The sequence below is a fragment of the Poecile atricapillus genome, chromosome 2 (genome assembly GCF_030490865.1).
Source record: "Poecile atricapillus isolate bPoeAtr1 chromosome 2, bPoeAtr1.hap1, whole genome shotgun sequence".
Taxonomy (NCBI): Eukaryota; Metazoa; Chordata; class Aves; order Passeriformes; family Paridae; genus Poecile; species Poecile atricapillus.
Window position 1 is genome coordinate 38,625,513 of NC_081250.1, and position 25,433 is coordinate 38,650,945.

At 45.9% G+C, this 25,433-nt stretch overlaps 1 protein-coding gene across 1 annotated transcript; it reads left to right on the top strand.

The window, feature by feature from the left end:
* Window positions 1–1,154: 1,154 nt before the first annotated feature.
* On the top strand, window positions 1,155–25,201 carry NR1D2 (nuclear receptor subfamily 1 group D member 2). The gene is made up of 8 exons (XM_058830662.1): window positions 1,155–1,459; window positions 4,866–5,126; window positions 7,049–7,137; window positions 8,067–8,211; window positions 9,808–10,424; window positions 13,608–13,793; window positions 17,578–17,788; window positions 22,134–25,201. Exons 1-8 carry the CDS (start codon window positions 1,444–1,446, stop codon window positions 22,328–22,330), a joined length of 1,722 nt encoding a protein of 573 aa, XP_058686645.1. The 5' UTR covers window positions 1,155–1,443; the 3' UTR covers window positions 22,331–25,201.
* The last annotated feature ends 232 nt before the right edge of the window (window positions 25,202–25,433 follow it).

Genomic DNA, 25,433 nt, shown 5'->3' on the forward strand with positions numbered 1-25,433 from the left:
ATATTGAGTGTGGACCAAGAGGAAAGCTGTATGCCTCCAACTGGTGACCATGCACAGAAAACTGGGAAAATTCACCCTCTTACCTTATTTGAGAAGCGATGAAGCTCACACAAACTGACCTGTTTACCTCATTTGAGAGGAGAGGAAACTCACCCAAATCAGAAGGCAGTAAACTACATTTAGCCGCATTTAACCTCCACTTGTTAACCTAGTTTAACCCCACTGCCTCGCTCTCAGTCTGGAGGTCAATATAGTGCATGAAGCCACACATCTGCCTCTGAACCCTGCGGTCAGGGAGGGACAGAGCTTCATTTTGGGCTCTGTACTGGCTTAATGGAGAGCCTTACCCTAGTTTCTATTCCCTTTTTTGTTGTGGTGCATATTCTTCGTGGGTTTCCTTCTGGGAGCGGGAGTATGGGGAGGCCGGTGGGACACCCCTGCTTTAGGTCCTCTGGGGTCGCATCCCTCTCCCATTGCGGGAGGTCCGTGCCCAGAGGCATCACTGCACGGTATAAGGTATTAGAGGCTGGAATCGCTCTGGGAGTGACAAAAATCACGTCCTGGCAGAAAAACAGGAGTGACGGAGATTGGGATCAACTGTGTGATGGCCTTTCCCTATGGCTGCAGAGGAAGAAACTGTGGCTGCAGCGGTGTGCGTGCGCTGCCGAGAGGGGTCTCTCCCGGATATTCCCTTTTCCCGGCAGCGAGAAAACACGCGGCTAAGAGGGCGCGGAGCGCTGACAGTTGGAATTGGGAGCTGTCAGATGCTCGTGTCGGGATAAGAGAGAGCTCGTCAGCTGCGGCAGTCACAGCGGTGGCATTTCCTGCCGGTGCTCGGCGGCGGAGCAGCTGACACGCACCGCCGCCCCTCACCGTGCCCCGCGGCGCCGCGGCCGCGGTGGGCGAGCGCCGCGCCGGTTGCGGCAGCGGCGGTGACCTCGGCGGGGCTCCCCCGCCGCACCGCCCGGCGAGGGCCGGGGGACCCCGCTCCTTGCGCTGCCCCCGCCGCCGCAGTGCCCCCGCACTCCCGCACGCTCCCGCCGCACGTGAGCGGTGCCGCCGGCGCGGAAAGTGTGTCACTGGGTGAGGGGGGCGGCCGGGGGCGGGGCGGGGCGGCCGCCGGGGCGGGGCGGGGCGGAGGCGGGGCGGGGCGGGCGGCGGTGCCGCACTCGCTCTGCGCGGCTCCCCGAGAGCGCTTTTGTTGTAAAGGGGAGGGCGCCGCGGCGGGGACGCGCACCCGCTGCTCTGACAGGAGACAGCGCGGCCGCCTCCCTCCCGCTCTCCCTGCCTGCCTCCCGCCGGCTGCATGTAGGGCTGCGGCGGGGACACGGAGCTGGGAAGACAACGACCGAGTGGAGCCGCGCCGAGCCGACCGGTGCCGAGCCGGGCCCGGCGGAACCCAGCGCGGCGCCGCCCGTGCCCCTGCGGGAGGAGGAGGCCGCCATGGAAGTCAGCGCGGGTAAGCGGGGTCGGCCGCTGCGGGAGGCGGGGGGCAGCCGTGCGGGACGGTCCCGCGGGGCCGGGGGGGCGCGGGGGTGCGGGCGGGGGTCGGCCGGGGCGCGGCGGGGCGGGGGGAGCGCGGCGGGCGGCGGCGCTGCCCGGCCGCGGCCCCGCTGGTGGCCGGGACGGCCCCGCGCCGCCTCACATGGACCCGCCGGGCGAGCCATGTGCGCGCTGTGTTTACGTTCCGCGCGGCGCGCCCGCTCATTGGCCGCGCGGGGCGGTGACGCGCGCATTGCATAATAGCGGCGGGGCGGCGGCGCGGGGCGGCGGGCGGCGCGGACACGTGAGGCGCGCGGGCGGGCGGGCGGCCGCTGTTTTGGTGACCTACATTCGGGGCGGCGGCGGCGGCGGGGGCGCGCCGGGGACACGTGGGGCCGCGCCGCAGCTGCGGCGCCGGGCGGCCCCGCCCCCGCGGCTCCCGAGGCTCCGCCCCCGCCGCGGTGGAGCGCGGGGGGGGGTGAGGTGGGGGGGCCGGCGGCGCGGCGCGGTGCGGGGGAGTGCGCGGGGTCGCGGGGGGACACGCGGTGCGGCCGTGTGCGGCGGCGGCGGCGGCACGCGGCCCGTCCCGATGCGCGGGGGCGATGTTGTGTAACGGGGAGGGGGCGGCCCGGGGGCAGCGCAGGGCGGGCCCGGCTCCTCCAGCCCCGGCGCCGCGTGACCGCGGCAGGGAAAAGCCGCAGCCCCGGTGCGGTGGAATGGGGTGAGGCGGGAGGGCGGCCGCGGGCACGGCGACCGCGCTCCCCGCTGCCTTCCCGCTTTGTTGGCCAGGGAGATCGGCGGTGTCGGGGGTGCCGGCCGGGGAGCCCCTGCTGCCGCAGCGTCCCGGGGGCCCGTTTGATCGCCCGGCTAGTTCGCCGCCTGCTTCGCGCCCCTGCGGCGTTACCGCTTCCCAGATCTCTGTGTTAAATGAAACACCAGCACGCTGCGGTGCCCCCCGCCCCTTCCCTAAAGTGAATCCCGCCAGGTAGAGCCCGAAGGGTCCTTGTCGCTCAGCCGGCGGTGCCGCCGCAGCAGCAGCAGCAGCAGTAGCGCGGCTCCGCGTAGCCCAAAGGACTCATTTCACCACCCTCCGGCAGGTGGGTTCCCTAAGGAAATCCCCGGCAGTTCACAGAACCGGGGCTGCCTGCTCCACCGAGCAGCCCGGTACCCCCTTCCTGCGGAGTGCCAGCGTCCGTGTGCACGTGTACGTGCTCCGTGTCTGCGCTCTTTGTTCTGAGATGTCACCCTGTGCTCTGCGTGAGAGTCAACTTCTGACTGCTGACCGAACAAAAACAGGGTTCACAGGGAAGTGTAACTTCTGAAATTACAAAAAATACGAGGAATCGCGACTGTGACGCTGGCAAGACTGCCAAGCTCTCTAGGGTGCCAGAGCAGCCCAGCTCTCCGGGGCTCCTGCAGCTCTCGGGAGAAGAGGGGTGAAACTCCCCCACAGGCACACGCTTTCTGTGCTGTCTCTGTGACATTGGCCTTACCCTTGAGGCAAAAGAGCATCTCTTTTATGAGCAGGGTTTAAAGATAATGGGGCGCGGTGGCAGCGTGGAGAAACGCGGAGTTCCCTGCAGGGGCTGCGCTTGCGTGTCCCGATCTGCCCCTTGCCGATAAGGATGGCGCCTGCAGAGAAGCCTGGTGCCTCCCTTGGACCAGGTGAACTGTGAGCTTTGACCGGCACCTGGCAGAGACGCGTGCGGCGCTGGGGGGTGGCACAGGCCTTTGTCAAACAGGTGCTGTCTTAGCCCCAGCACGGGTGGCTGATGATACCTTGTTTCTCATGCCATGGCTGAACCTATGACCCCATTGCCAATCTTCCTTTCTCTGAAAACATGATCCGGAATGCCTGCTGTGCTGCGTGGAGGATTTCTTAAAAAAAAAACGAACAGTGTGGGAACAACCCCCGTGGCAGGGTGCAGGGACACTGGTGTCTGGGAACGTGAGCAGCAGTCTGTGTGTCCTGCACGTGTCACACGGCCCTTTAGTCTGACTTCTGCTCCCAGGCAGTTCTGCCAGGAGCTTCTGGGCTGCGTGCTCTTTAGGGAACCCTCCTGCAGAAGTTTCCTTGGTAGAAGAAAATGAAATGTTGAAGAGGAAGTGCAGCAGTTTTGTTGCTGCAGAGGTGCTAAGAGGACCGTTATGTATGATAAAAAGTATTGAAAATTTCTAAGTCAGAATTGTTCCCTGCAAGTAGTGGTGTTTCCAGTGTTGTATAATACCACTGCTGTTATCTGTGAGGAGAGGATGGCTGATTTAAGATGCCACAACCTCTGCCTACCGTGCCAATTCAGTTGATCAAGGACTCTACAGACACCAGTGCTTTTTTCCTCCAAAGGAAGGCAGTGCGTGGCCTTTTTAAAGTTTTGACTTCTTGCCGGTGTGTGGAGTTCCTTGCTGCAATGTCCTGAGTCATCAGTGAAGAGAGTCTAGTGAGCAATAGAGGCATAAAATGTAGAACATACTGAGCGTAATTTATTTAAACAGTTTCATGGCTATGGCTTTTGAAATTCTTGTGTGAAATATCAAATGTTTTTATATTGACTTTTGAAATGCTGAGTCTTGGAGACAAACTCATATGAAGCGCAAACAATTTCTCTTGCTTATGAGCAAGAAGAAGGAGCCTGTAAGAAGCCAGAACCGCTCCCAGGTCTGCCTGAGGACAAAAAGCTGTTTCATCTGAGGGATTCTCAAGTGTGTCAGATTGCAGGAGGCGGCAGGACAGAGGCTGTTTGCAAATAGCAGCCTGGCAGTTGGAGTTTAGCTGCTGCTAGAAACGCTGCAAAAGATTGTAGTCGGACAAACGGTGTTCAGTAGGCTAACCAGACTGCAGTGCTATTTCCTTCCTTTGCCCCCGTCCTTTCTGCATCATGAGCACCTCCCAGCCCTTCCTTTCTGTGCCTCTGGCACGTAGCCTGCATGAAGTCTTTCTCTCTGCCCTATTTCTGTCCCTAACCTAGCTTGTTTGCATTCTGGCTCCACAGCGCTGTAAGATCCTGTCTTTGCTCTGGCTCCAGAGGAGCTCTGCTCAGAGGGTGGCCAGGGAAACCCTCTCTGGGTCACTCCATGTCATGTCCCTACTGCCCCATCCTTCCAGCACTGTGGCTTGTTGCTCCGTCTTTTGGTTATGCCATTCCATCTCGGCCTGGACCAGAGGAGGCTGATAAGATGGGAGAAGGGGATGGGGCAGACTGGGAGGTCAGCCATAGAAAACGAATGGAGACAAGCAAGCTTGAGGGAGAGAGGGAGGGAAAGGAGTGCTCCAAGGAGCACGTAATGGCTGATCTGGTGGTGCTGGGTCACGGTGTGGCTCACATGGCAGCGGTGCATGTCTGCTGGTTATGTCACTACGTGCTGCCTTTTTTTTCTTGCCTTAGGGGGTGTGATAGCTTACATCAGCTCTTCAAGCTCGGCATCTAGCCCAGCCTCATGTCACAGCGAGAGCTCAGACAGCGGTTTCCAGTCGTCCTCTTCGCCTGTACCATCTCCTCCAAACAGCTCCTCCTCGGAAAGCGGATGCAATGGCCGGAGCAGTGAAGGCTCTGATGGGGCACTGAAGAGTGATCGGCTGGAGGAGACTATTAAAACAAACCAGTCGAGTGTTGCTGGTTTGACAAAAGGCCATAATGGAGTCACAAGTATGTTTGGTGCCAGTTCCTGGAAACACCATTTTCCCCTTGCGTATAATAACCCTGTGTGTTACAACCAGGTTTCCCTTTGGCTTGTGGTGCAGGTGCATAGCAAAGCCTCCATTTTTATCTTTTGGCATGATATGTGTGGTAATACATACAGTATTGCCATACAAATGCTAATATGATGGGGGTCCCATTGCTGCTGATTTCAAACAGTCCATAAATACAATCCAGCTTTACTTCAAGTTTTCATTAGTGAAAACTGATCTTAGTAAAATCAAACACTTGGTTAAAAAGAAGTGTTGAAGTAAAGGTAATATAATCAGAAATTGCCTTCAAGAGTATTTATGGAGATGTCTTGGAAATCTTGTTTCTCTGTTCTTTCATACTCTGTCCCCTGCCCCCCTTTCACCTTCCCTCCCCACGCCCCAGTTGTGAGGAACAAAATAAATAAATTACCCAAGCATAATACTTTTATAACTGTGGGTAGGAGAGTTATCTTTTTGATTCCAAGTCATAACTCTGTGGATGTGAAAAATAAAATACTTGTAAACCAGAACTAAAGGATGGCCTTTTAAAATACACATAACAATCTATCTCCGCCTATTTACTTCACACTTCTTTTGGTAATCAGAAAAGTTCAATGATAGAGAAATATATTTGAACAGTTTTGGGAGGGCAGGATTCAAAACAAGTACTGGATGAATGATTCAGCAAGCAGTTGGAATTTAGTCTTTTAAAGGCTGGATTCTTTTATTGGCAGAATTGTTTTACCATTTTGGATTGTTAAGAAGCTAGAGTAAGTGTCTAATAGTTCTACCTCAGATAGGGTTTTGTTGTTGTTTTTTGGGGTTTTTTGGGGTTTTTTTTTAAGTGTTTCTACCTTAAGATCTTAGTAAGAGCTTTTCCTTAAAAATTCTCTAGTAACTAGGTTTTTGATATCAGGGCAGAGGTTCCTGAAATGAAACCTGCTGTAAACTGTTCAGATAGATCACTTTTTTAGCTCAGTACTGTGTTTAAAAAGAAGAAAAGAACTAAAGTTGTGGTTTGGTTATTTTTCTTTTTGAAAACCTTAAAGAAATGTTTTAGTTACTTTTCTGGTAGAATATGTTTCTGTGGGAGTATTTCCAGCTGTCTCTGTTGGATTAAGGTAACTTTGTGGTTACAGAACTCACTGGTAGAATTCCCATTGGCTTCAGTGAAAACAATGTTAGACCAGCACTTAGGATTTGCAAAATTTTATTGACAAGCTGTAAAAAAATAGGTGGGGGAAAAACTCAAAAAATCAAAACCATGAGCATTTTTACAGGATTGAGAAGGTATTTTCAAGTTCAAGTGTGCAAGCCATTCTGGATGTGCACTCAAGTGAAGGGTCTCTACACATGTAGGTATGGCTGAGTTACTAGTCCTAAATTGTTATCAGATAGGTACAGTGTATGGCTGGTGTTGAATATATTATAAAACGTTCTTTAGTATTTCTGGCTTTTAAGAAAAAGTGTTTCTTCCCTGTTGAGGAAACTGTAGCCTTTCATAGGCTTTCTTGTCCTGATGGAAAAAACAGATTGAGCCTGAACTTTGGTGGCCTAGTTAACTGAATGGTCCTTTTAAAAGTGCTTAAATGTAAGCAGACTTTCTTTTTCTGCTGCTGAGTGCAGTGCTACTCTGTTTGAAAGCCCAGTGAATGTGTGCTTTCTCCCTGTTCGTTTCGAGTGCTTCGTGTTTGTCCTCTTTCCCCCCACCCTTGTACTGGTACCTTCTGAACTGTTCGGGGGGTTTGTACATTCATGTTGTCTGTTCTTCTGCTGTATTTTTTCATGTGTTGAACTGACCTGACATACTTCAATTTAAGTCCAGGTTTTAAGAGCTGGAAACATGTTCCTGCAGTTGTCATTGGTTTCTATATCCTTGACTTTTTTGTTTGATTCTAGAATTTAATGGCATGGTTCTTCTTTGCAAAGTCTGTGGAGATGTCGCTTCAGGATTTCATTATGGTGTTCATGCCTGTGAGGGCTGCAAGGTGAGCTATATTTCTGCTCACCTTTCTGCTGGTGAAATGCTCAAGTTTTCCCCATAGGGGAAAAGGGGTGATACTGTCAAAAAATTTCGGTATAGTTCTCTGTTAAACATGAGAAATCTCAGAAACTGTAGGGAACAGGTAAACCACTTAGGAATATACAGCATTTTCCAAACTCTGCAGTACTTTCTGTTCCCACCCCTTGTCCAATCCTGCCTGACTTGGAGCGCACAGCAGAGAACAAGATCTGGAAGCAGAGGTGGTAAGGACCATGTCACGCAAGACATGTGCATGTTAATTGCATTAAGAGATAGTGGGTGTGAGTTGTCACCTGGGCTGGAACACAGAACAAAACAGCTTTGGAGGAGCAATTCTTTACCACAGGGAAAGCCAGAACTAGATATGTATTTTCTTAATCTGTAACATTGCAAATGTTATGTTCTGTGAAGGAGCTTGTCAGCATAAAGGGTTGTATGAAAAAAACACCTTTGAAGGTCATGTGGTGCAGCAGGATGGTTTTGTTGCCAGACTGCAGAGATGGAAGTCAAAATTTTGACTTCCAAAATGCATTATTTTGACTTCCATCTTTGCACTTGATGTCATAGGTGTTTGAGAGCATGCCTCAGGAACTGTTAGTGCAGTGATAGAGGTAATATTTGAGATACTTTGCTCTGAGGTGCTGACTATGCAGGGAACAACTTAACATCTTCTGTAATTAGAAATCACAACTAGTTCACATTACATACAAATCACACACAGAGGGGAAGTAAGTCATGAGGAGTACCAAATTTTTAAAAATCTCTTGGGGCTTATGGCTCTGAAGCAGCTGATGTGATGCAATGAGGTGTACTGAGCTCGCAGAGATGAAACTTGGTGGAAGGATTTGACATGTGCTCTAATGATAGTTGTGGGGTTTCTTTGCTTGTTTACAGGGTTTTTTCAGAAGAAGCATTCAGCAGAACATCCAGTATAAGAAGTGCTTGAAGAATAACAACTGCTCTATAATGAGAATGAATAGGAACAGATGCCAGCAGTGTCGTTTCAAAAAATGCCTGTCTGTTGGGATGTCAAGAGATGGTACGTTCCTGTACTGAGCAGGGATCCTCTTGAGAGGGAATCTGCTGCCCACCTCAAAACCAGTTGCTGAGGGTCTTAAAGGCAGATAATGCAGCCAAGCCCTTTTGTCAAGGAGAGGTTCCCTGTCTGAGAGCATTTAGTTCAGCTTGCCTTCTGGGTCCATGAGTGTCCTGGGGTGGTAAGGTGATACTGCAGGCAGCCGCAGAGCCATCCTCCTGCCTGTGGAGCTGATGCAGCGGGATGTGCTGCAGTGGCCTGCTAGAGGGATGGTTGTAACAAGTGTCTCGATTTTAGTTTAATGTTAAGACTTACAGCTATATCCTACCTGAATCTTAACAAGACTCATTTTTTTCTTTTTTTTTTCTTTGTTTTTTCTGTTTTCTTTTGTTGCTATTGCTTTTTCAATGAAAGGGAATTCTGCCCAACGTGATAGCTTTAGAGTAGTCACCATAGAACCTAAAGAGTTAGTTTTTGGGTGAGCATGTATCTGCTCCTTTTTTTTTCTTCCTTTCTTTTGTTAGAGGGAGAGGAAAGGCAAGGAGGAAATGGCCATGTTGGTCTGTGTCTCTGACCCAACCTTGCTGTCTGTCCACTCCTCGTGACATTTTAATAAATAATGCTGAAAGTGTAGTTCATTTGTCTGCTACAGCTTACTGCCACAACCAGAACTCTTCCTTCTGTTTCACTTTTTAATTTTCTCTGGGTGTTTGTTTCACAAGAGCTAGGAATCTCAGGCTGTTAATAATTTAGTGGGTGGAGTGTTAGAACTTATTTTAAATAATTGTTCTGAGTTCTTGTCGTGCATAGGAGTTATTTCATCCCCTAGGCGCTTGTTTGCGCACAAGGTTGCACCTGCTCTAATGAAAGAGACTTAGTTACATTAATGATGGACTACTGCACGAGCATAATTACATCAGTCGAAACTGGTTATAAGCCCTTGTGCGGCTGCAGTTGGACAGGGTGGTAGAGGCAGTTGTAGATTCCCTAGGACAGGGTCAAAAGTGCTGCAGCCACAATGATGCCCATCCCCTTGCCAGCAGAAAATGTCAAGGCAAAGTTATCAAGAAAATTTGCCAAGGTAAGCTTCGCTCAGCATTGATTCTCTTGTTTTGGTAAGTTACGTAATTGGTCCGTGAGGACCTGTCTTGTAGGGCTTTTATGCAAAGACGGTATGAACTGTGTTTACATTTAACTAATTGTCAGCTCATGAAGTTGTGCTGATTTAATAGATCCAATCTTAAAGCCTGACACTTCTTCAGTTAACACAACTGTGTGTGTAGTGAATAGCCAGGTTTGAGGCAAAAGGGGAAAAGGCATTACAGACTGAGTGCTTTAAGAGCTGCCTTCTCCCTGTGTGCAGACAATGGCATACATTTGTGTTCATGCCAGTCCTATGCCCCAGAAGCTCTCCGACTTCACCAGTAATACCCCTGCTGTAGTATTGGTGAGGGCAGTTAAAATCTTGCCTTAAAAGGCAGGATTTTTTGTTGGGGTGTGTATTTAGTGTGCGCATGCTAACACTTTCAGGACTGACTTTCTTTTTATTTATTTTTTTCCCTCCCCTTTCCATCACTATCCGTTTCTCCACCTTGGTAGCTGTTCGATTTGGCCGTATTCCCAAGCGTGAAAAACAGAGGATGTTGATTGAAATGCAGAGTGCCATGAAAACCATGATGAACAGTCAGTTCAGCGGTCACTTGCCCAACGAAGCATTAACAGAACATCAAGACCAAGCACCTCAAGAAGATCTTTCCTCCAAGCCCAAACAAGAGCGAGAAGCCATCAAAAGCCCTTCTCCCCCTCCTAGTGCTGACGTGGCTAAGGAGGAAGTGATCGGTATGGTCACTAGGGCCCACAAAGACACTTTCATGTACAACCAAGAACAGTCCCAAAACCCAGCAGAGATGATGCAGCCCCAGGGTGGGGAGAGAGTGTCAAAGAACAGCGAGCAGTACATCTTGAGCAGTGAGCACTGTGTTGGTGGCCTCGGTGGCCCTCAGTACCCTGAAAGGGAGCAGCACCTTGGTGGACAGTACAAAGGGAGAAGCACAATGCATTATCCAAGTGGGCACGCCGTGTGCTTCACAAACAGCCACTGCATGAACTTCACCACTGGTTACACTCAGCGAATGTGTGAGAGGATCCCAGAAGATGGCTTTTCTCCAAACAAGAATACCACTTACTCATGCAGCACTGGAGGAAGAATGCATCTGGTACATTGATATCTGTTGTTTGATTTGACTTATTGGTGGGTGTGATCCAGCTGTGCCTCGGTAATCAGTGAAACTGCATGCAATTGGCACAACTGCTGAAGCTTTAAAGGGTGACACAAATTTGATAGGGCAGATTGTGATGAAGGACAAAAATGGCTCAAGGTGTGAAGGATTTGAAATCGTACAAGTGACGGGGTTTCTTGGTTTTTAGCTAACTGAAAGTAAAATGACATCAAAGAATATTGGTTGAAAAAACATCATGGTTTTTTTTATGTGACTTGACTTCAAAATGAAAATAGGAGTTTATAAATTTCCCTTTTCACTGAGTCCTTTTGAAGACTTCTCTCAAATAATCTATACAGTCAGATGTACTGTATTTTCTTTAAGGGTATTCAGAGCAAATTTCTGGGGTGAAACCTCAGGGCTAGGATTTTAAGCCAGTCTCTACAGGCCTTACTATGGGTTCTAAAATCTCTTTTGCAGGGTAGGCTGCTTTTTTGGTAATGGGGATTTTTTGATTTGTTCTGTTTTAATGAGGCCCACAGGCTACGTGTCCTTTTCACTGTAGAACATCCTCAGATCTGAACAGAGGCAGGAGGAAGATGCACAGCTAAACCATTACAGAGAAGTTTTGGGTCTTTTCTGTAGTACTTACACAAGTGGGGCTCTGGACACACTTCTGGGTACCTTAGATGACTTTGTTACAGCATTTTCTCACTGAATTCCTAACAAGGATGCTTCCTGGTTTTTTGCATACGGTTGTTGGTTTGGTTTGGTTGGGTTTTTTTTGCCTTTGCTTAACAAGTGCCTCTCATTTGCCTTGCACCTGCTGTTTCTCTGCCATTCAGGCAACCAGTTCTGTAAGCCCCTTAAAATAGATTGTCCTTCTCTTTATCACTGGAGCCGCCTGGGATGAGAGAACATAACATCCTCGTTCTCATCCTGCGCTCCTGGTGTGAAGCGTGAGCCCCTGACCTTTCTGAAGTACTTGAGCTGCTGGTGTTTTTCTTCCTCTTTCTATTTTGTGAAGATCCTTCACAGGTTCTTGAAGACATCCAAAGGTCTCCATAATGAAGGTGCTGCATTTCCATGGGGGCTTTTTTGTTGGTTTTTTGGGTGTTTTTGTTTTTAACCCTTCTTTGTGTACTGCATATGTAGACCATGCCATCCCTAGCAGGGTCTGACCTTAATTGCAGACTCCAGGCACTACAACATGGCAAATAATAATTCCCAGCCTTTCTTTCTTGCAGGGAAAGTATGTGGTGTCACTACAACATCATTCTTGGCACTCCTGAGAAGCAGAGGTTAAACCTGTCAGTATGGGCAGGCAGGGAGTGGTGCTGCCTTGCAGAACCTCAACCGGTCAGTTTGACCTGTGCATAGCAGCTGCAGGCAGGAGTTAGTCAGTGATGAGGAGACAAAACCAAATCCAGCAGAGCACTGCAGCTCCCTCTCCCCACCCCACATCCCTGATATGGATGAGGGTTTTGCCCAAGAACTCAGTGAGTTCAGGATCTGACCAAATGAGTGAGCAGCAATAAAGGCAAGTAAGTAGGCTCTGAACCAGTAAGGAGACAGATGTTCAGGGGTTTGGTTGTTTTTACTCAATACCCCTGTAACCAGAAAAGCAGAACAGGTCATTCCTGAAGAGGTTCCTCTGAAGAGAACTGGTGACTGTACAAGCTAACTGCTTCCATAGGAATCCTGACAGAGTTCAGGGAGTGCCTGGATGGCACCCTTAGGCATGTGGTTTAGTTTTAGGTGGTTCTTTAAGGAGCATGGAGTTGGACTCAATCCTTATGAGTCTCTTCTAATTTGAGATACTCTGATTCTTGGGCAGAGGTCTATCGAGGGACCACAGACACAGTGCACTGGGTGTGGAAGGGATGGTTTCCCCTTGGGACTGAGTGCCTGTGGGTAAGGGTGTGCTGTCATAGAATGAGAAGTTCAGGCATTTTTTGTGTCCATTGCAGAGCAGGGTATTGAACCAGAGATTCATTGTTTTCAGAGAGTACTGTATTTATAACAGTACCTATGTGAACCATTGCAATATCACAGGCAGAGCAGTGGTTGGCATCTGCTGTCCTGGTTGTGTGCCTAGGCCTTTCCTTTTGCCAAAATATTATAGTCTTGTAATCTTAGGACCTCCCACGCAAAGAATTGCTAGGCAATTACCATATTCAAGATGCCCTGCAAAAACAGCACAGCTCAGGAATTGCTAATCTATTTCACTGTTTTCTCTTTGTTTTGCTGACATTATGTAGGATTGCATACACCATTTAGTATACTTGTGAGGAATGCTTAAAAGGAATTTTTGTCCTTGATGATGACAGGTGAAATGAATATTAAAAGGTTTAAGCTTCATTAAAAGATGTAAATTTTAGAAGCTAGAACTGAAAATATCGCAGAGCTTCTGGTTGGCTCTTGCAGAGGGAATTTATTGGCAGTCAGCCCTGACTGATACATCTGATCTTAATGTAATGGATTCAGACTTTCTTACAAAAAATTGTGGTATGTTTGTGTAAAAGAAAGAGCATTTTGTCATCTTGTGACTGAGAAATACTGGAATACCAGTTCCTTGGTGTTCCTCCTTCAGTGATACAAGTAAAAGCAAACTTACAGAAGAGGGTTATCCTTGTAATGAGGGTGTAAACCTGTGACTAAGGAAACCAAGGCTGGCTTTCTTGCTCTGGTGTTGACATCTTTGTAGACTTGACTGAAGCACTTCAGTTGCCTGCAAAACAAGAAAGATAGGAGAATGAATGTCACAGTGACTGTGAGGTTGCAACTGATTGATTTTGAAATCACAATTGACTGTGAAATTAGGGGGCTAATACAGTCAAAGAGAAATTCAGATGTCAGAGCAGAGCAGTTGAGATCAGAGAAGATAGCATAACCTTGGTTCTGTCAGGTCTTTCGCAGTACGCAGTGTTGTAGGTTCCAAAGTTAACAAATTTATAAACAGATTGCTAACAATCCCATGGATTTTTTTCTTGTTTGTTTTAAAACAAGGGCAAGAAATCCAGTTTCTTTGGGGATTGACTGAGGAATACTGATCTTTTTTCATCTGTGTCATTACTGCAAAGTTTTGTTGAATAATAAACATGTTTCTTTTAAGTATTTGTCAGTATTTGGAATGATACCTTTAAAAGTTGTTTTCTGTCTGTGTTTTGCAAATATCAGGTCTGCCCAATGAGTAAGACTCCCCATGTGGACCCAAACAAGTCTGGCCATGAGATCTGGGAAGAATTTTCCCTGAGTTTTACTCCAGCTGTGAAGGAAGTGGTGGAGTTTGCCAAGCGCATCCCGGGTTTCCGAGATCTCTCCCAGCATGACCAGGTCAATCTTCTGAAGGCTGGGACCTTTGAGGTGAGACCACTGTGTGTATATTGCAAACCTGACAAGCTGGGCATCAGTCTGACCCTGGTAGAACCAAATAGAGCTGGTTTACATCAGGCAAAACCAGCTTGTTCATGGATGCTCTGAGCGTTCTGTGAGGTGATGATATCCAAGGGGTCTGTTTGGTCAGACCTTGGTGACCTCTCCCTCTTCCAGTGAGCTCAAAACTGCTCAGCCCTTCTACCCTTCCCTCTTCCGTGGCATTAAGAAATGCATAATTAGGGGTTTCTAGCTACCTTTGCTTACTCTGGGGAACTGTACTGCATTTGGAAGGGTAGATAGGTTAGAAAACTGTCTACTGACTTACAAGTTTTGTTGAAGAATGTGTTTACTGCTCTGCATGTCCTTCCTTGTGCCATTCTGCTTCCTGCAAAAGCCAGAGTATCCAATCCTGACCAGTCACCACTTTGGTGGCAACTTGGGAGTGTCTGAAGCTTCCATGTCCAGTGCAGTAGCAATGGTAATTACCTGTACTGCTGCAGCTCTGTAGATACTGTGTGCCAGCTGCAGCCTGACTTACTCTAGACTAATCCCACTAGGTCCTCGTGGTTAATTGCATCCACTTGTGGTCATGACGTATATGTGAATTAGTGGTATTAATTTGGAAATGATACCACAGAGCTTGGTGCTGTTTTATAATTAGTGACCTTCACTAGATGACCTTAACATCATGTTTTAGTTGCCCTTCCAGACCCTTGTGTCTATTGGACACCATACACGTCTCATAAATATTCAAATGTGAAATTTGAATAGAGAGGACACATTTCATAAATATTCAAATGTGAAATTTGAATAGAGAGGGTCAGAGGAGCCAAAGTCCCAAGTATTTTATGTTACTGTGCTTTTCTGGGGAGTGTAGCATTGGTGTGATGCCTTTGCTCTTGTTTACATGATTTATTCTTTCAAAGAGAGATGCTGGATTTTATATTTACCTGAAATGAGGACATTTCTCATGTGATGTGTTGGGTCTTCTGTCTGCATTTATATAGCCCACTTCTAAAATGGGTAATTGTTGGGTTGGAAGGTACAAGTTACACAGGAAGTCTTGTTGCCTGGAGTCTGTTAGTTTTCTTGTTTCTTCATTTTGCTGTCATGTATTTTTTTCTGTTGTACTTATTTTTGGCCTTTTAATATTCATCTACAACTGTAGTGAAGGGGTTGTATTTTTACTTCACTACTTTCACCTTACACAAAAATGTTGGCTCCTTTCTCTGCAAAGGAGGAGGAGGAGGTTGAAAAATTTGGCTTGAACTGTCCCTATAACGTAAAGGCAAAGCTTCATGTTTTTAAGTGAAACATTTTGTCTTGGCCTTGCTTCACCTGGAGCTTTTCTCAGGCCTCATATGCCTTTTTGCCAGTTACAAGCACTGCCGATAAGGAGGTTTCTATATCCAGGGGAATTAATAATAATGTATGGCTGCATGCCTGTCACTATTCACTTATTTATAAGAAACATTAATGATTCCAGTTAGTGAGCTACAGCTTGTAGTTAAAGGCCTGTGTGGCATCATAGCAACAAGGAAAAAAAAAGTAGGGCTGCAGAACAGTGGAAAAAAATCCACAAAAGGATTAATGAAACCATTGGGATAGAGGCAAAAGCATCTTGCAAGCCTGGTGCATCCAAGGTCATTTCTGTCTTCTGGGTAACTGAAGCAGGATATTCCAACGTCTGCATGTTAGCAGAAGAACCCGAGTGTAAGTGCTGCCTCCAAGTCTGGTGTGGCTGGCTTGGCACTGTGCTTCTTAGCAGTTCATATTTGAGGAGTGCCTGTTCTTTGAGGGTAAGAGGACACATGGAGACAGTTTTGGTGCAGAAGCTGCACAGCTATATATATATTCACACACACGTAAGCTAAAAAGGTCTCTTAGAACTGGGAGTACTGGGGAGCTCAGTGTATCTTGGTGGCATTTGCATGGCTTCTTGTGAGAGCCAGCTCAGAAACAGCAGTGAGCCTAAAATAAGGAACTCAATTGGTTTTGAGTGGGCTCTCCTCCACCTCCCCTCCAAATGTAGTTGATGGTAGAGCTAATAAGGCCCTTGGATCCCTTTGGGTAGTGACTCAGATTTGACTACAGCTAGTAGGGAAGTGATCAAGTAACCTCCAAGAGTGGAGGTTAAAAACAAGGTTTTTATGTACCTGTATTGCTATGGTCAGGTGATAGGACTAGTCAGGTGTATCCTCAGCATGCAAAAGTATGAGCCATGTTTGAAGTGAAGTGGGATGAATCAGTCCTGTGCTGTGCCACAGTCCAAACTGTTCTTCCTTGTTTAGAATGCTGGCATTGAAAAAGGTGAGGTCTTTGCCTTAGAATAAGTCAGCACAACTTCATGGGCTTCAGTTTTGAATAGCAGCACTAATCCTGGTTGCTTGTTATTTAAAGATGTTTCTAAAGCCCAATTCTATAGGGAGAATGCCGTTTTGAACTGAAAGGTTGCTGGATACCTGGTGGGTCTGTGCTAATGCACAAGTTCAGCTTTATCTGCCTGCCCTTTACCTGTTTTTGTTGTGTTCTGATGGCTTCTGCATCTGGGTTCTGCACTCTGTGCTTAATGTCATCAGAGGACAGATAGCTTAGCTGACAGAAGTGAATAGTGTGTAGTGCTCTTGTGTCCATCAAAGTTGCTGCATGTTGTTTGGCTCGTAAAATTTAGGAGCAGGTAATGTAATGTGCATGAACAGCATTTGAATTCTCAAACATTTTCATTTGTTTTGAACACTCCTTTCTTTAAGCTTGTCAAAGGCACTAGTCTTTGAAAACCTGGTTCTCCTTTCACCTGTAGTAAACATTTGAATTAATGCAGTTAGTGGGGTAAATGAGAAGAGACAGCTGTCACACCAAGAGAATACAGCGAGTCTCAAGTTTTAACCAATGCCATTTAGTTTATTTTCTTCAAATATGAAGGCTGTTCTGTGCAACTTAAACCTTGAAAGTGTAAATAAGGTTGTTGAATATGAGTAAATGAAACTTTACAAGCCATTCCAGAGGGAAACATTTCACAGTACAACTGAGAAACCGCAAGAGAAATGTCAGCCCAAAGGGGTAAGTTTAGCACACCTCAACGGCTCCAGCCCAGGTGCTTGTACCAAGGGGGTATTCCCAGCTGCTGCAGACCAGGTGCCATCTCCAGCTGTGCTTGGCCAGCCTTTTAAAAGCTCTACATGTGGCTCCTTTCTAGCAAGAGCTCATTAACATTCCTGTGGGTACAGTGATGTGGCACGGTACTTTTCCAAAGAATGCCTAGGGGGCCCGATCATCAGGTGGTGTAAATCAGCATTGTTTCCACAGAGATGTTCCACTTTACTCCAAGTGAGAATCTGCTTCAGTACCTTCATTTTGCTCCTCATGAGTGTGGCCAAGAAAACTTCTTTTAATGCTCTGTATGCCTTTGGCTGTTGTGTGGCTTAAGCAAGTTGTCCTACTGCCATATTTATGAATGACATGGTCTGTGTGGCTCAGGCTGTCTGAGGCTTAAATTTTAATTTTCTTGCCTTTCATATACTGTAGCCCCTCCCCTGCATCCACTCCCTAATTTTGTCACTTGTTTGTTTCTCTCAGATTATGGGGCTAGGGCTTGCCCTGTGTTTTGCAGCTCAATAGCATGCTGACAGTTTCTGTATAAAATGCTTACAGAGTGGTTAATGAGACACTTCAAATGATGTTAAAAAGTTAATTTTTTCTTTGGCTTTTCTAGAAATGCACTTACATTTATCTGGTTTTGTTGTTCTTTTTTTCTTCCTTTTTCTTTTACCAGGTTTTAATGGTACGGTTTGCATCTTTGTTTGATGCAAAGGAACGTACTGTCACCTTCCTGAGTGGCAAGAAGTATAGTGTGGATGACTTGCATTCAATGGGAGCTGGTGATCTGCTCAACTCAATGTTTGAATTTAGTGAGAAACTAAATGCCCTGCAACTTAGCGATGAGGAAATGAGTTTGTTTACAGCGGTTGTCCTGGTATCTGCTGGTAAGGAAAGAATGTTAACTTGCACCTTTGCCAAAAATTGAATTTGACTCTCTATTAAAAATTATCTGTAAAATATATACCCTGTTATTTCATGTCTGAGTGCAGTTGAGTAGGTTTTAAGGTACTAGCAGCCCTGGTCTTTCTAACAGTGCCTTTTAAGAAACGGTGATAATAGGCTTATGTTTTCCTGCATTCTGTTTAATGCAAAAACAAATTGCTGTCCCATGGCCATTTAGATGCTGTATGTCTGATTCTTCTAAGTTTCACAGGACAGCATCACTGAAATGACTCCTTGCTTGCACAGTATAAGTCTTTGGATAAGGTGGTATTTTTGCTTCCAAGTATTGTCGTTTAAGTCTATTGCGTATTTTACTTAAGTCTAAATCCAACAGTTTGATCTCTGCCTATGTCAGCAAGAAAGCCCTATCATCTGCATCGTGACTTCTTACCACTAAAGGCCTGCCAATCCACTGACATCTTCAGCAGCCTCCTATCTTGTTTCAGTCCCTGGATAGACAGAACACCCTGGCCCAGATTCAAAGAAGGATTAAGCACCTACTTCTGTAGTATTATCTCAAGCCTCAAATTAGGCACATTAGCTCTGCATATAATACCTGGAATGCAAGATGCAGAATCCCTGCTTGCTGGGTAGGAAGCTCTCTAGAGGTAGGTAGCAGGAATGCTCACAGCGCCCACTTAGACAATGAGCCAGCAGCTGGGGAGCGCTGAACTCCTTGAACAAGTGCACCCCTTTCACATGAGCAATTGACACCCTTGTGTTATCAAGGAGGGGCACCCAGGCATGGTGCTGTATGCACGTGAGGCCTCTGTAAGGAGGTAGGAGAGTTCAGTCTAATAGCTTTGTGCATGGCTGAACTGAAATGTCATGGCACAGGATGGGGCAGCTGTCACCTCTTCAGTTTGTAAGCTGTGATTAATGAGCAGAGGGTGGCACAGAGTTAGCAAGCTTCAAGAGCCAGAGTGAATGGCACTGTGAAGGAAGCATGGCACTATAATGTGAAGGAAATGTAGAATCTGTTGATGAAAATGTTCAGGTAGCAGGGAGATACCTGAGGTCGTAGTTGCCTTTCCAGACTCTGGAAATTCTTGACAAGAACTGGAGACAGCCTTTAAAATAAGGTTTGACAACCAGGTCTCTTCCCTTCTTGTGCACTTTTAACTAGGCTTACAGCCATTCTTCTTGCTTGCTCAGCTCCTGGGTCCTAGAATATCTCATTCTCTGTGCCACCTGTTTTCAGACTAAGTGGCTGTATCTGTTCTGTTAAATGTGCTTCTAGCACCGTGCCATTTCCCCAGCCTTTAAAGCACTGTGCTGATTGCCAGCTCCCAGCAGGGATTAGCCTAGGGATGTCACGTAACATGTACAGCACGTATTGTCAGCCATGCAACTGGACAAAAAGAGAAGGCATTTGGTATCCAGGCTTCTTGCAGTTGCTGAGGATTTTTCAGATTATATTTTGGGTATTATTGCTGCCTATCTTAGCTACCTCATGATCTGATCTGCAGTCTGATCACAGCCTTCCTCGACATCTTCACAAAATTTTATAGGATTTTATAAAGTACAGCTCTGTTAGTCAGTGTTGGGGCTGTATTTCAGATACAAGGGTAACCCTGATGATCAGCGAGTCAAAAAATTTTCAGCGCAGCTTTACTCTGATATGAGACTGGATTGAAATGCTACAGTTTTTACTTTGCTCAAGTGAGTAAATGAGCAGGCTTCATGCTCAGGCAGGTACTGAAGAACAAAAGTGGCCTCAGCACAGTTCCTGGGGAAGATGCTTACAGTGTGAGGGATTGCCAGGAGGAGAAGGTGTCCATAGAGCTGAAGGATTGTGGGCATGTGTTGATTAAACAGATCTTGAAAGACAGATCCTGCATCCCACTCTCTGAGGAGTAGTGTAACCAAAAGAGTCATTTCCTGTAAGGGGAGGTGGCACTTTGTTAGAGATGAAGAGTTGAAGAACGGGATCAGAGAGAATGACATGGAGATGCAGGCAAAGGAAAAAATGCCATAAATGTGAGAAGAACTGAAGGTGGAAGAAAAAGGCCATTATGACTTCTTCATCTCAGAATGAGTTATTCAAGAGAAGACTGAAAGGAAGATAGTAGTCAAGATCTACATCAGTTCCAAAAGCAGAAAGCAGTGTGATTGTTGAATGCTGATTAAGTGATCCACAATATAAAGTACCATGCTGCACTAATTAAAGATCTTTTTGAAGACTTTTAGTTGATCAAAATTAAGAAAAACCAAAACCCACCAATGGAAAAGGAAATTAAATCTCTGAATACTGCTAGATGGGAGAAAGCTTGTCAGAAACATCTCCACTTAGCACTGGATGAATACTCATTCTTAGGAGTATTCAGAATGTGCAGAAGAAGCAGGGGTAGTAGCAAGGACTACGTGTAACTCTGTACATCCTTTCCTTCCCCCCCTGCTTCATGTCATATGGCAAAGAAAGAAGAAGCAGGATCACACTTGGGTGGTGCTGAGGAATTATCTTGGTACCATTTCAGAATTAAAAGAATGCTTCACCTCTGGCTTCAGTTAGCTGGATGTGTTGAAGATGGGGGAGAGGTAGCAAGGTGGGTCATGGCCACTGAAGGAGGAAAAAGCAAGGCGGAAGCAAAGCTGAAAGAATGTGGTTTGTGCAGATCTAGAGACCAGATAATCCCTTAAGTAAGGGTCTTGCTTTGTGGTACAAAAATATAAAGTACACACCCTCTATTATTCTCCCTTACTGGCATAATACTAGCAAAATCTTCTGTTGGCCACTGGGAGCAACTGGAAACAGACTGAGAGGGAGAAAAAAGATTTGGACTAATTGAAGTGAGGAGGCTACAGTAACTCACCCAGCCAGGAGAGGCTGGGCTGCATTCTTCCACCTTCAGAGGCAAGGCACTACTATTCTCACTGTACAGAGCTCTTGTGAAACTCTTGTTGAGCGTGTTCTGTGCAAATGTCATTGTACCTGCTCAGAATAGAGCAAAGCTTTTGCAGAGCAGGGGGTAGGCAGCAGGAGAGATCATTTAATAAATAAAGGCAGAGAGATGTCTTCTCACTCATGTTCTCTTGGACAGCAGCTCTCAAACCTAATGGACAGTCTTCACAGAAATGTGCAATGTGTACTAATAACAATTGCTTAATAGTAATCAGAGCTCCTAATTGTAGAAGATTCTGGAACAATCTTCCTAAAGGAACAAAACCCATGTAACTGCTTTGAGATGCATGCTTAAGTGGATTATGTAATATTTTTTCCTGTAGCAGTAGGGAACTGTGCTGAGTAGTCCAGGAGGACTTCCTAGACTGTTCACCTGAGCAATCTGATTGGATTGACACTGACAGCATAAGGAAGGGATTCCCACTCTGACTGTACGATCTGACTCAGTGTTACTCCAGAAAGCTGTTGTCATTCCATGTCCCAGTTCTGCAAAGTGCTTAAGTACATGTACACATCAAAGCACATTTCTGTTTGTGCCAGTCACTCGGCTGTGTATGTGCCCTGCTGAATTTACATAGTGTTTAAGAAAAGAAGCTACAGCGTGGAAAAAACCAGCTACTGTGCATGGTTATGAGGTGAGATGTTTTACTTAAAAATTCATCCTTTCAAGCCACTTACTTAGGTTCCACCTAATGATACCAGGTGTGTTCTTAAATACAGCTGTCTTGAAAGAAATGCTCCAGGCATGGTGGGAGTGCAGTATGTGAGAACATAATATTTGTCTTGATGTTGACATTCTTTTCCTCAGCTGGGAATTTTTGGGTGCATCATGTTTCATTTTGTAAGTGCTTCAGAACACGCTCAGAAATAGTGCCCAGTCTCATGAATGCTTGTCCTCCCTTTGCCCCTGAGAATCCCATTGTGCAGATAACAATTGTGGCTTGTTCTTAATGGGATTTCCCCCTCAAACCTTCAGTTTAAGTTTATGGTTTTATATCTAGCTTTAAGAAATGTTTGAAATTTTTGCTTTCATGTGCTCTTTCTCCTTGAGTTGAAAGTTGTGATTCAGCAGCATATTTAAACATTTGCTTCGATCTGTCCTTCTCTGGAAACATGGGTTAGGCATCACAGAAATAGTGATTGAATGCTGCCAGTTTGGCATGAACTTAGTACTTTGAAAAGTTAATGCTAAATAACCTTTGATTTAAAACTTCTGGCATAAGTATCTGATTTTTCTTGTGCTTGTTAATTTAGTGAGGGATTCTTGCCCTGGTTTTATGTTGCAGGCTACATCTGTTCAGTCAATTTTTTTAGCCCCCCCTACCCTCCTGTTTTTTTAATTTCTCTCTCTCCCTCTCTCCCTCTCACCCTGCCCTTTTGTTTAGATCGCTCCGGAATAGAAAATGTCAATTCTGTGGAGGCACTTCAGGAAACACTAATCCGTGCATTAAGGACCTTAATTATGAAAAATCACCCAAATGAAGCCTCTATTTTCACAAAACTTCTTTTGAAATTACCCGACTTGCGTTCCTTAAACAACATGCACTCTGAAGAACTGCTGGCCTTTAAAGTTCACCCATAGGCCTTTAGGTCTCATTTGTACTTGGACTTGCCTCGTGTTAAACTGTTTTGTGCTAAAATATGTATTTATACAGTTGTACCATTTGTTGGAGAGAGTTCACAGACTGTGAACAGTTGATAGCTGTCCCATAACCATGCAATAAAGCTTTGGCAGGTGCTTTCAGCTGACGGCGGCGCAGCCTGCGGAATCCTCCAAGGCATCCAGGCCCAGCTGTGCCGTGCTCCTGCAGAAGAGGCTGCCATGAGCCCGAGTAAATATGGACTCTTCTTTCATTTAGGAAAAAGAACCACCACTGCCCTCTCATGTAAACAGAATGCAAAGTAGCTGTGTATGTGCTTTTGGAGCATGGAATGGGGTGGGAACAATTCTGTGCTAATAGGAAAATGGAAGAGCTGATTTAATTGGTCTTTCACTTATCTAATAGATGTATGTCTGTGTCTCTTGATAACTCAATCATGGTCTCACTATTGTTATTCCATTAAACCCGATGGAATGGTTTCAGCCTGCACCAACTCTTCACTGAGCGTGTGTTCATGCCATGTGTATATAATATAAATAGTTAAGTAGTGAGTGTTTATGGCTATATAAAGTACAGAGTTGTGTGTATATATGTGTATGTATATAAATAGTTCTATACATAAAGTATACATATAATTTCTTCACAATATTTTAAACTGTGAAGGAATTTAAACTTAAAACAGAAGGTGATCTATGGAAAGAACCAAATAGATGCACTTTGCATACTGCTGAACTAATTATCTGAGCATTTTTTAGAAAACATCAAATTTGCATTAATATGCTGTGTTTGTTAATTTAAAAAAAAAACAAAAAACCAACAACCAAGAGTGGCACTATAGAGGCAGAGTCAGATTCAACTTCCAGAAGGGTTTTGTAGAGAATCTCAAGCAGAGATGGTTTGATGTGGCACTGATGAGATGGATTGTCCATTGCCACTGAGGTTCTTGTGTTCTGATAAAGGTTAAAGAAGCACCAGATGCTCTTCAAAAACTTCAGCACAGCCAGAAAGAAACTATCAGATGAATAGCAACGTCTGTCAGAAAAAGAAAAAATGGGAAAAATGTATCCATGGTTGCATTTGGGTGTATGTGTGTTCTGTGACTGTTTATTTCTTGCAATACATCATTTCGCTGCTTCATTGCTAAATGAGAATTGAAAACAGAAATGTGAGATTCCCCATGTCTTTTCACCATTTGGGCTTTGTGGTTCTCATGCCTGTTCTTCTGGAGCTCTCCATTGGTGCGTGTGCATGTGAGCATGTGTGATGTGCAGAGAAGGTGCATTAGATGGTCTGGATATTTTTATTTTATTTTTTTCTTAAAAAAACACCACAAAAACCAACCAAACAAATGGGACTTTTTTTGTTATTTATGCCAGTAGCAAATTACAAGGCAGATCCACAGCATTTAAGATTCTGCTGCTTTTCTGTTTAGGAAAGCAGCTCTCTATGGGGTTTTTTCCATTTGTAGCAGGACCTGGCACCAGAAAAGAGAGAGTAAAAGAAGTCAAAGCAGTTGTGTTAATTAGTTACATTTATGTTTTGCTAATGTGGGAAGAAGATGCTCCATCACCCTTGTTCGGTTAGCTTGCCTTAGAGGTAGCCCTCCGGGTCTCTGGTGTTTGGTAAAGCTACTCTTCAGAGGGAAAATCTGTTCCTGGCAGTCAGGGCCAGGACCCCGGGAGCCTCCAGCCTGCAGAGCTCCTGCCCGCACCACGGTGGGCTGAGAGGAGCCCTCCTGCCTGTGGTGGAGCTGCAGCAGAGGCAGAGCTGTGCCTGCTGCTCAGCATCAGGATCTGGCATGGGAAGAGGGGGGGCTTGCACCCTGCCGTGCTCCCCTCACCTTGGGGCTGGGGATTCTGCCTCAGACAGGAGGAAGGGGCTGAGAGAGGGCGAGGCAAGTGCTTGATAAGAGGTGGGGAAAATTCAGCTCTAGCCTTGGCCAAGGAGCAGAAGAGCCCACTCTTTCCCCTCCTCTGCAGCTGCTGCAGGGGGCTGTCTGCTTCAAGCTGCTTTAACCACTGGGTAATGGCCCCTCCGTACATAAAGTTTTGCTACCCTAATGTGCTATCAGGGCATATTGTCCTAATTTCTGTTAACAGTCTGCATCCTACCAGTATTATTTATTTGAGAGCTTCGCTGAATTATGCATTGAACCATTCAGACAGTAGAGAGGACACAGTCACACAGTTTTGATTATTTAGTTGCTGAAATGACTTCTTTTGTAGACCCCATTTTCAAACATGGAAAGTACAGTTAGCCCTTGGTTGTTTCGGGAGGGAAGAAGGCTTCTTACAGAGATTGCCACCCTACAGCTGTGTTTTGTGTTTTATTTTTTTTTTCTTCTTAAAACTGTATTACTAAGCCTTTAGGAATGTATAACCAGGACTGAGTAATTACTGCTTATTAAATTTTTTTAGTTAGATTGACCATGTATGCCTATAGATAGATATTCTAACTTGTGCAATTTCATTTGAAATAATCTTCCTGTACATAATGGAAAAACTCACATAACAGAAAAAAAAGAGCCCCAAACAGATTGACTGAACAAAAAGCTGATTAAAGTATGGTTCAAAAGTGACCCATGTATTACAAACCCTAGCTGGACTCTTAAAATCTAAATTCATTGTGTTAGCTGTGTATTGTGAGCTCTTCTTTTACCGTGTCACTGGTTATACACTTGTTAAATGCTGAGATAATAGACTTCATGCCAGGCATTTGAGTACTGTAGATTGGGTCATTGCTGAAAGATTAATGTACTGTATGACTTAAATGAAATTTTTATTCTTGATTTTATTCTTGATTTTGTTCTTGTTTTAAAAGATTAAATATGGGCATTATGTCAGCAAGCTAAACTTGTGTGTCTGTGTTCTTTGTATTTCTCTGTACGAAATCTGGCAGGGAGGACAGCACGCTGGGATGAACAAAGCAGAAGAGATTCTCTTCTGGATGAGAACATCAGCTGCTGTAAGGTCACGGGGCTGTGCTGGGGCACAGCAGCAGGGAGAGCCAGCATCTCCCTCTGTCAGTGCTGCTGCTTGGTCTTCCCAGGTGTTTGGAGGGGGTTTCTGGTGCGCTTCATTTGCT

Bases quoted from the DNA above. Each gene is read 5' to 3' on its own strand.
- NR1D2 (XM_058830662.1), top strand. The intron at 5,127-7,048 runs GTATGTTTGGTG...GTTTGATTCTAG, and splicing joins AGGCCATAATGGAGTCACAA to AATTTAATGGCATGGTTCTT. The intron at 13,794-17,577 runs GTGAGACCACTG...TTCTTTTACCAG, and splicing joins TGAAGGCTGGGACCTTTGAG to GTTTTAATGGTACGGTTTGC.